At 29.7% G+C, this 11,615-nt stretch overlaps 1 protein-coding gene across 1 annotated transcript; it reads left to right on the top strand.

Annotated features, from left to right (window-relative positions):
• Positions 1 to 3,900: 3,900 nt before the first annotated feature.
• LOC129975009 (uncharacterized) lies at positions 3,901 to 11,125 on the top strand. The gene is made up of 2 exons (XM_056087863.1): positions 3,901 to 5,679; positions 10,264 to 11,125. Exons 1-2 carry the CDS (start codon positions 5,200 to 5,202, stop codon positions 11,032 to 11,034), a joined length of 1,251 nt encoding a protein of 416 aa, XP_055943838.1. The 5' UTR covers positions 3,901 to 5,199; the 3' UTR covers positions 11,035 to 11,125.
• Positions 11,126 to 11,615: the final 490 nt, after the last annotated feature.

The following is an 11,615-nucleotide window of genomic DNA, read 5'->3' as shown; positions in this document are numbered from 1 at the left end:
AATTATCGTGATGACTAGTAATATATGATCGAATATTCCATTTTGATGAAAATAATCTGTGAAATACTAAAGTAAACAAGTAATCGCCAGCAAGAGTTGTAACATACATTTTTTTTTAAAATCTTTTCTATCATATTTAAAGCAAATTTTAAGCTATCTGTCTAAGTCTTCATGGCTGAGGGGTTGTAATCGTGAGTTTCTAATATTCAGTATGAGAACTTTTAATGTTCGAAACCAAAAGATACAGATATTTTGAAAAAGTATGTATGGATATTGAGAAGTTCTTTGACTTATGAATTCTTCAGCATATGAAAAGAATTAATATCCTCCTCATATATAAAATATTCTTTTATGGGAAGCATGAATGATAGTAAATCCATAGATCTAATATATGCATAGAGAATTAAAACCTGAGAACAGATGCGATTCAATTAATGCATTTCATTTTTAAAATATCGTTAAAAGTTTCAATTTTAAAACGAAATTAAATAATCAAAGACTTAAAAAAATCTCTAATTTTTGGTTTGTGCTGTTATATTTAGGCGAATGATCGTTAATATTAGCGGAAATTAATGAAATTTTGTGAAAGCGATTGAAAGTTTTAGAAGTGTATGGATGAGAATATACTGAGGTAAAGTTGGTAAATTTCGTTATACATCAAAATGATACTGATCGATTTTTCGGAAAAGAATTAAGCATCGAAAATTAATAACAAATTCTTTCTCCTCCGATTTTTCTTTAAAGCAGGAAGAATCTCTTTTCAGATTGATCTTACTTTTCTAGAACGAAATTTTACAGAATAGGAAAACTGGGACATTACAGATTACTGGGAAAAACAGGTTCCTGTTAAAAATAAGAAGAAAAAATTTCCGAGCAATAGATTTTCCTTTCTTGGATTAGATATCAAAAATTAAAAAAATAAAAAAAAAATGTTACAGAAAAAAAAATCTGAAATAATCATTTTTTTTAATGCTGAAACAAATATCTATAAACTAATAAAACTAAATGTGAAAACTAACAAACTAAAACTAAATGAAATTAAACATAAAATATATTAAATTTCTAATTCGCTTATTTTGATATATTTCACCACGAGTAATATTTTACAAATTTTGTCTTGCCAGCCTAATTCTAAGTTGTTATAATCTAATACTATGAGCAGCGACTTCGTAATCGCCACGACCAGTGTTCGATAAGACATTTTGACTTCTTTGGCATAAAGATTAACTTTTTGAAGATAAAATAATCGGCAAAGAAGTACTCCAGTAAACGCGGACACGGATTAAAATACAATTCTTTCATTGTTAATCTTGCAAAAAGTGTAAGTAATCTGCTTCCAGTGCAAGTGCGTGGACAAAATATGCATTGAATATAAAATAAATGGTTTGATGGTTGCTATTACTGAAGATAAATTGATATATCTGTTAGCGCATTGATCTATTTTAAGGAATTAAAACTCGAGGAGTAATATATTTAACTTTTAGCATTTCCGCTATAAATGTTTAAAATTTTTAAAGATTAAGATAATAACGCAATCTTGTAACGAAAGAGTGAAGTCTGTTTCTCTAAGTCTAAAGAATTTTTCATCAACAGCCTTGAACTTTAGAAATAGTGCACAGTTTTGTTATGCTTGTAATTAATAAAAGGATGAAATTCTTATTTTAATTTCAACAAATTTCATTATGCAAGAAAACACTTATTCATACGCAAGAAGTTATAATATAATTACTTTTATATTTTATTGACGATTTACGCTGGCATCAGTTTTGTTACTGAAAGATTATGTTAATACAATAGAGAGAATTTGAAACTTGCAAGAAAAATTAATCAAAGCTAACAAATTAGAAGAATAAATCCTCATAAAAAAAAAACAAATTCTTGAAAAATCGCTAAAAAGAAATCTATTTCTCTAACTAATTTTTTTTTTTTTTTTCACTTGCAACGGTGAAGTTTAAATTAATTTCTTGTTGTGTTCATACCGAAATCAATAGAACATTAAGAATTCGAGTTTAATTTCATTATTTAAAGAAAACTTATTCACATCTAAGATATTTCTTTCGATGATAAGTCTTTTATTTTATTGAAGGAATACTCTCTCAACGCCTTTTCATTGGAAAAATTATGTTCAATGCAAAGTGTAAATTTGAATCAGGACAGAAAATTCAATCAAAGCTGATAAACTAAAAGAAAAATTCCTTATAAAACTGATTTGAAAAAAAAAAAAAAAAAAAGCTTTTATGGGAATTTATGTAGGCAAACTTCTCATAGAAGTGGAAAAAAATTAATTAAGTTATAATATTTTTTTAAAAAAACACATTAAAAATATTCACGATCATAAAGAGAAAAAAATGGAATTTAAATATATGAAACGTTAACTCTATTTCTAGAAATTTTTTCATACTGCTGTAAGAATTCAAAGTCAGGAAAAAAAAAATCCTTATAAAATTGAATTATCTAGGTTAAAAGTGTGTACTGTCGATGATTCACTAAATTTTTACGATAAAATATTCAGTGACGCAGAGAACTATGTGCGCTAGATAAAATACAGCTATTTTATCATAACTTTTCGAAAGATAATCTCTATGAGTTTTGACTAATATAAGCATTACATCTTAAATATACTTCAATGATTGATATTATTATTATTTAAGGTATATATCACACAATCAGTCGAAGCAGCAAGAAACTTTCGACAAATTTTCAAGCTTCTAAAGAAATAATTAGTTAATGAAATAAAATAATTGTTAATTTCATTACGTGAAATTTTATGCAAAAATTATTGTAAGTTCTAAAAACCAAAAAAAAGAAAGAAAAATATTTAAAGTCCGAAAAGAAAGATAAGCGTTATCTGTCTTCGAATTGATTGGGGAGGGAGGAGTGGGAAAGGGGTTTTTACTATCAGCCATTTCAGCCGGGGTCAACTGAGGTCAAACTGTGCCAGAACTCTCCTTTTTCCCCTACTAAGGATAAATTAATGAGATCATGTACAAATTCGAAATAAATAAAAATTTTGAAGAAACTTTTTTTTTTCAGCTGAGATAGTTTTTTGAAATTCTATTTAAGTTCGTTTTATATTTAAGGAAAAATGAATAACGAAAAACTGCTGAAGCCGAAATAAAGTATCACTGCATATATCTCTATAATTTGATTCCATCAATTTGAAATTTTAAAAGAATCTATTGAAAAAATTCCTTAATTTTGAGCTTAAAATTGAGATCCCACTGTTATTAAATGTAGAAATGAACTTAAATGTTAGTTTCAAGCTTTTATAAATGTCTTTATTCCAAATATATCATTATATCATATCCAATAATATCATTCTCTAACAGGATAACATTTCCCATCTTATGTTGATAAACGTGATTCAAGGAAAAAAAATAAATAAATAAAAGAAATTTGTTGTGTGCACATTAAAAATAAATGAAAAATGGCAGACGTGTGAGGAGAGAATCTAGATTTGAATGTAAAGACTGTAATGTTGAACTTAGTGCAGCATCCTGCTTTGAAACTTACCATACTGAATTATATACTTTGTATTTTTACCCACTTTGCTGTTTCTACATATGGTTGAAATGTTTTAGATTTTAAATAAAATTAACATCATATTTTAACTTTCAAAAGAAAACATCTGTGTAATAGAACTGTTTTGGTTTTTTTTTTAAAGGATAAGGCATTAAAGAATATATATATATGACAGTTTAATACAAAAGTGGTTTGTTTAGCAGTAATTAGATGTGAATGGGATATAAAGTACTTAATAAAATTAAGGTTCCGATTCACGATATCTAAATTTATTCTCTAAAAGAAGTATTTTTTCAAAAAGGTTTAAATATCGAAATTTCATCAAAATGAAACAAGTTTATATATAATTTCCTTTGTATTAATCAATTATAAAATTTTGGATATTTCCTATATTACTTAAAAATTTTCGAGGTGTCGTGAGAAACATTTCATACTTTGTATAACATATAGTTCTAATTGGAAATACTACTTGGTAAATGAAGGAAATTTGAAAATTTGCAGCGATATATCCATAGGAGGACATTTGATAGTAAATAAAAAATATTTATGATAACAGTCTTATGAAACAATAAGTCTTTGTACTGAGTTAATTATGGAATGTTATGGAGTTAGCTGAATAGCTAAATTGACTATTTTATAATTTATATAACGGAATATTCTATTGAATCCAAGAATGAACGTATTATTTGCGTAAAGTTAAAAAAGAAACCAACGTTTCTAAAAGACTTAAGATTATAAATGTTCAAATACGGAAAAAATGTTATTGAAATAAAATGCGATTGAATTTTCATTTTACTGCAGATATGATTTTCGAAATGCTTAATCGGGTTAAGATATCAAACAAAAGATTATTCATAAAAAAACTGTTTATATCTACATCAAGCAAACTATATTGTTCCCATAAAAGGGTTTTGTCTGAAACTTCAGTTTGCTAATGTGAAAGATGAAAAGTAGGGGGAAGGGAGCGGAAATACCAGAGAGTGGTAAGGAATAGGAGAGATTCTATTTCCCCAGAAGTAAGTGGACCGCCTGCAGGTGTGAAGTGGTGAATGTGGCTATGTTATTTTTCTAAACGCTTCTCATGGGTACACTGATATTTTTTAAAAGAACTCTTGTCCGATAGAGATAAATTTTAAAGATGCTATGCTTAGAATAATTGGGCGCTTGGAGGGTTAAAACCATTAACTGCAAATATTTTCCCCCTTTCCCAGATGCGGTAGTTTTTCGAACAACGAATTCGGATCTCAGTTCAATTTGGAACTATACATTGTTGTAATAGGAAAGAAAAAGTTGGAAATTGTAAATTGAAGATTTGGGGGAGGGAAGTGGTCAGTCTGTAAGATAAGATTGTTAAGAAACACATTCTTCTCTGTGATAATTGGTTCCACACAGCTAGGGAAAAAAGGGAGTGTAAAATGGCAATTTTTTTTAAAATTCAAACTTTGTTTCGCATGAAACAGACGCCTTTCAGACGTGGCTTATTATTGCGCGCAATAGAAGACCACGCCTACCAGAGGATGATCACGTGACCAATCCTCAAACAGGTTTAGTAAGTTTGTAGAGGGCATTCCAAATCTCTTAATGAATCGCCTTTTGGCGCACACTCTCATTCCATGTACTTTCACGCACAGCTTTGTGATTAGTGTCTGAAAATATTTTATCTATCGACATACCTTCATGGCTGAACGAAGCAGCCGAAGAAGGCATTTATCAAAGAAACAGAAAGATTTTTTGAAAAAAACTCTACTTCGTCTTCTTGCGGTTCTATCTGAGGAAGTAGAGGAAGAAATGAACGCCACAAAACGTACTTGGGTTAAAAAATGGATTAGAAAAAGAGATGAACTCGGCACTTCTAATCTTCTTTTAAAAGAGTTAGCTGCCGAGGATCCGAAAGAGTACTGCCTTTTTTTAAGACTAACTCCGGAGATGTTTAACAATTTGCTATGCCGAATTTCAGATACAATTCAACGGCAGAACACAATAATGAGAGGCAGTTTATCTGCAAAAATTAAACTGGAATTAACGCTGACCTTTTTAACCAGTGGATGCAGTTATAGAACGCTGAGCCATCTCTTCCGTGTGCCTAAGAGCACCATCAGTTCTACGATTTCAGAAGTTTTGGATGCTATTTATGAAAGCTTGAATGAATTCATAAAGGTATAAAACTTATATTTATATAATTTGAATAATTAGTGCTGAATGAGTCGTATCAAAGAGTTTTTTATAAATCTGCCGTGATTGAATAGTAATATGTATAAAGAAAAGTTAATTTGCGAGCATTTTTATGGCCTAATAACATTTACAGGTACACACGCAAATTAGTCATTTATATTTTGACTTCAAATGATTAATATTTTGGATACTATGCGTTTTGCTGTTAATTTATTTAAAAACACCTTTTGTTGCAAATGCCTTGTTCACTACAGTGATTCTTTTTAATACTTGATTTTAAAGCAATAGAAATGAGTTGCTGGTGTTAGAAATGGAGAAGTATCATGAGAAAAAAAATTGTTCACTCACTATTGATATAGAACCATAAGAGATCCTAATTTCTTGTTGATATTTATAATTTTTGCCAAAATAATTAATACAACAAATAATCTCTATTTGTCGTATCAATTAAGCATATTGATTTAAAACTTCGTCTAGATGTTAATTACTTTGCCTTTGGTAAATATTTACTACAGCAAAATTTCCTACTGTTTAATTTTATGAAGGAAAGCAATAAATTGAAGGTTTTAAAGTCATTATTATTACTGTAAACAAATAAAATTTAAGTAACTTAAAAAAATTACTGCATATTTATTTAAACACAACAAGAAATAATTACTAAATTTTTTAGTAATTATTTTATATTATAGCAACTATAAGTAGATATTAAATAATTTAGTCATGAAACACACAAAAAATCAAATTATAATTTATTTATTGATCGTTAAAAATTGTACATTGCATGGCTGCAGCTAATACATCATTTGATGCATATATGGGTGTTTTTGCACACTCTGCAGCTATGTCATGCAGCCGGTACTTGCTGATAATGCCTTGTATCTCCAATTGTGCCTGAATCGTTGATTCAGGCTTCAGTTTTTTAATATGTAATGCGATTGATCTTCCAAAAGCATCCACTTCATCATCTGAATCTACATTAAGTCTGTCCGCAAGCTGTTTTATATCCCCAGTTATTTGAAGCAAGTCCCTATTCCTCTTTTTTCTTTTGCCAAATGAGGTTCTGCCTCGTTCAAACTGAGGAGTCGACATTGAAGGAAGGTGAGGAGTACCACAACCCCCGATAGACAAGGCCTCTGCGGGTTTCCGTGACGTTATGACGAGACGGCACACTCCATTCCCTTAACGTCAAGTCTCTGCGCGCTAGAGAGTGAAGAGAAATTACTTTTCACTTGTTAATATCATTTCATATACTTCCATATCATGCAATTCAACACACATATATTGTAGAATTCATTAATAATTAAAATGCAGCCGCTTTCCACATCACCCTGGAGGTACGGTGCTTGGTATGCATTACCTTTTTTGCATTAAGTGCAGGGCAGGTTTCCCAGTAGGTGTATCTCCCTTAGATTTAAAACTATTTTCTTCATTCACTACATCATTAAAAATTATATCTGTTGCAAAATATTTTTGATTAGAAAATTTCAAAATTTCTTCTTCATATATGGTACATAAATTTTTAAATTATAATATAAAAAATACATTTGCAATGCTTTTGTTGATTAATTTCAAAACAATTCCATACAATAATGGTTTTATGAATATTTGCCGTGGCGTCAACTCCAAGAAAGCAATAAAAACAATATTTCACGAAACAGTATTCTATTCAAAAAAATATCCAATAAATCTTTCAAACATTAGAAGAGCTTTCTTATTTAACTATATAGTTTATCATTACTTTGTTAGAAATATCTTTACTAAATTTATCAAATTTTCTTTCCTTTACGGTTTTAGAAGAGCTTTTCAAACTATCATGTAATTATTCAATAATGCATTGACTGCAGACCAGATTGCCAATCTATAAACATTTTCCGGTTTATGTCCTGAAATGCCTTTGCCATAATGATATACTTCTTCATTCACTACATCATTAAAAATTATATCTGTTGCAAAATATTTTTGATTAGAAAATTTCAAAATTTCTTATTCACATAAGGTACAGAAGTTCTGAATTATAATCAAAACCGGCCTTAAATATAAAAGAGATTGGGTGCAAGAAACCATTTGGAGTCGCAATTTTTTTTAAAGTAAAAAAAAAAAATTACAAACATTATATATAATGCTATTGCGTGTATATTTGTTAAATGAATTTGTTTTTGCTTTTAATTACTTCAGAAAAATCACCATTTTTTTTCGATGATTTGTATAGCAAATGCTTGTAAGCTTCTTCACGCCTTGACCAACTACACTTCTTCCTTACTTTTAATTTGCTGAATTTAATTTGAAATTTTTTATATTAGTGATTAAATTGACACATTTTTAAATCTACCTTCTCTCTGTTCAATAACAGTATCAATTGCTGTGATATTTTTAATACCCAAATTCTTCAACTTCATCTTCTTTTATTTCGGAATATGATCTTTTTCTTTTTCAAATTCGTTTTTTAAGAAAATTTTCTGAATTATTCAAATTGCATTCTATCACTTTTGATTCATCTAAAAATGTGTTGAATTTTGTACTTAAATTGTGAACTTCAGTTTTAATTTTACTGATCAATTTAAAAGCCGAATAAAAAACAACTGTTTTTAGTTGAAATAGTTCATTGGTAGTGTTAATTTTGGGCAATATTGAAAACTATACTATTAAGTATAAAATAAATGGCATTTCTTTTATTGATTCCAATATTTTTTACTTCGCATACCGCTGTACTATCTCTATTTACCTCAATAAATTCTTCTAGGACATTACAAATTTTTTCAAACTGTGTATACATTGCTTTAACTGAATCCATTCTGGCTTCCCAAAGGGTATAAAAAAGCATATAGAAGTTGTAATATCCAAAAAAAAAAAAAAAAATTACTATATATACTGCTGGAAATGGTATCACAAATTAATAAATTTAAAAAGTATGATGTGCAAGACATATAAATTGCATGTGGATTTAGAGTAACTATTCTAAATTGCAAAACTTTGTACTTCCGTTTCGTGTTGCTATCTTTGTCTTACGCCTATCCTCTACAATTCATAATATTTAAATCCAGCTCACTTAATCTTTTCAACAGAGGTTTTGCTAATCCTTCTCCAGTCACAATGATTACTTTAGTAACCCCTATAAACGACGCATTTATATTTAATCTTTTCTCTTCAATATTTTCATACCTAATAATGACTGAAGTGCGTATGTTCTTAATGGGGGAAAATCAAGATTATATTCCATTTGGTTACTGCTGTACTTGGATGATTTTGAATAGACTTTAATTTTGCTAAGGATTTCATTTCATAATGCAGGAATATTTTGTTCATTTGATCGCAGTGCTAAATGATGCCCAATTCTAATTTTCGAATTTTTAATTCTGTTTATATGATTTATTAGCACAGTTTGTATTTACTGAATTATTCGATTAAACATACAAAAATTTCTATTATTAGGAGTTTCTATTATTTTCATGGTTTCCACGAAATGAAAGGTTATTACATGATAAATATATGGAATTGCTCCAATCACTAATCTCGGATATTTAAGAGGGGCACTTAATAATTTTCCTGATTTCGAATCAAATAGACTAGTTTCTCTTTCAATGTCATTTTTTTAAATGTAATTCACAGACCTACTGTAAAGGAAATTATTCGTAAATATTGACTTCCTTTAATGTTTAATTTAAATACAGTAACAAATATACAACATAAAACAATATATAATTATTATTGTTTACTCCCCTGCTTTTATCGTTGTTATATAATAAAATTTAACTATATAAACGTAATTATAGATATAATAGTAAATAAAGCATGTAAACATAATTACGGCTAATATAATAATTATTATTGACAATAATTACAGACATTATTACCTGTATTACAGCATTTTATAAAATAATTCTTTTCATAATGCACTTGATTAAAATCATGAATAATGGATATTACTGAGCTGTTAAATTTCTAATGTGAGAATAAATGATTTTTCATTTAGAAACATTAAGCATTAGTTTAAAATAATTAAATAAGCTTACCCTACTATGCTGCGTCGGATAAAATCCTTCACGATGTATGGCACTTAACTATTTCTTTTTAAGCTCTTCATTTTTAGGAAAGGCAAAAACACTCTTGGGCCATTCCTGTAATTTCCATTACAGTTTGGAACACAACAGATCAAAGGCATTTCTATTCCTTATTTTTAGTAATCCAAATGATTTTTCTTGCAAATAAGAAATGGCGCTTCCTGTCTACTCAAACACAGGAGGGCCACTGGCTAAAACATGGCGTGGGAGGAAAAGAGTTCGTTTCTTATCAGTAAACTTGAAGAGGGTGAAATTCCTCCCTCGGTCCCCCAATTCGCACCCACTCGTGTAACCTCTCGGAGCGACGTCATTACTTTCTGTGTGTACTCGCTGGTGTTGATGTAGAGATGATCTCCACACCATTCCTTTAAGCATCTGCTTCCTCAACAGTTGGCTGAGGTTCCTGAAAAATTGATAACAAATTACGATTTTGAATGATGTCACAAAAGCATATTTCAGAACATGAATAATAATTTTTCATTATTCTCATTGTATAAAAATTTTATTACAGGTCCCCTCTACTACAGAAGAATGGGCTGCTATTAAGCAAGGTTTTTTGAATGCGTGGAATTTCCCAAATTGTCATGGGGCACTTGATGGAAAACATGTCCTGATACAGGCACCTCCTAATTGTGGCTCACAATTTTTCAACTACAAAGGATTCCACAGTATAATTCTACTAGCATTAGCTAGTTGGGATTACACGTTTCTGTATATTGATGTTGGATGCAATGGAATAGTTTCCAATGGAGGAGTACTACAGAACAGTGCGCTCTACGAAAAATTAGAACGATACACTTTATTTGGTACAGATGGATGCATTATTGGGGATGATACGTTTCCCTTGAAACCATATTTGATGAAGCCATTCAAAATTCATCCACTGACTACCGAGAAAAAGATATTCAACTACCGTCTAAGTAGAGCTAGACGAGTTGTAGAAAATGCTTTCGGTATTTTAACTAGCAGATTTAGAATCTTCACAAGAAAAATTGAATGCCAGTTATCTACAACTGACAAAACTGTGAAAGCATCTTGTGCTTTGCACAACTGGCTCATCAAAACATCTTATCTATCTCGGGGGTCTTTGGATGAAGAAAATATTGAAACAGGTGAGATTATTCCTAGTCAGTGGAGATCAGAAATAACCGAATTATTCAACATTCAGAGTATTTCTGGTCGAAACTGCAAATCATCAAAACTTTCCAAATTGTACAGGAATAATCTTGCCAGATATTTCAGTAATGAAGGAGCTGTGCCATGGCAAAATGGTAAAGTATAATAAATTGTCAAAATTTATTTATATTCCTCTTTTACTATATTCGTTATAATAATTTTGTAAAATGTTTTATTGTTATTAAGGAACCAGAATGTGGCCATATCTTGTATATTTAACTTTTAATATTTCTTTGCTTATTGTATAAATAAAAGATGTTTGTGTACTTACCAAATTGTCTGTCGTATTCCTCTTTTCTTTCACCACATTCATAAACTCGTCCATTATATGAAACCATCTGAGATTAGGAACATAAATTTCTGCAGCGCCAATCCCCGATCTTTTGGAGGCTCTAATTTTTCTGCTCTCTATATTATATGTTCCTCGAAGGTTTTTAATCTTAGCCTTTACTAGCTCAGGAGTCCAATCTTGAAGGCCTATTTCAGATGAAATGGCTTCAGTCATGGTCTCCAGAGCCTTTCTTTTTAAATTTTTGTTTTTATATGCAGCGCTATCGACATTCCATAGACATTCATGTTCCCGATAAAGGGACACAAATTTGCATGTCTCACTGTCAGACAGCTTCATTTTCTAAAATGGAAAACAAAAACAAAAAATTCTTAAAGTTAAAAATTTCAGTTTGAATA

This window comes from Argiope bruennichi, chromosome 7 (assembly GCF_947563725.1).
Source record: "Argiope bruennichi chromosome 7, qqArgBrue1.1, whole genome shotgun sequence".
NCBI classification, from domain to species: Eukaryota; Metazoa; Arthropoda; class Arachnida; order Araneae; family Araneidae; genus Argiope; species Argiope bruennichi.
Note: the sequence above shows the minus strand (reverse complement) of the source record. Positions and strands in the feature narration are given on the sequence as shown.

Coding starts and splice junctions, on each gene's coding strand:
- LOC129975009 (XM_056087863.1), top strand. CDS start 5,200: ATGGCTGAACGAAGCAGCCGAAGAAGGCATTTATCAAAGAAACAGAAA. Junction 5,680..10,263: donor GCTTGAATGAATTCATAAAG/GTATAAAACTTA, acceptor ATTTTATTACAG/GTCCCCTCTACTACAGAAGA.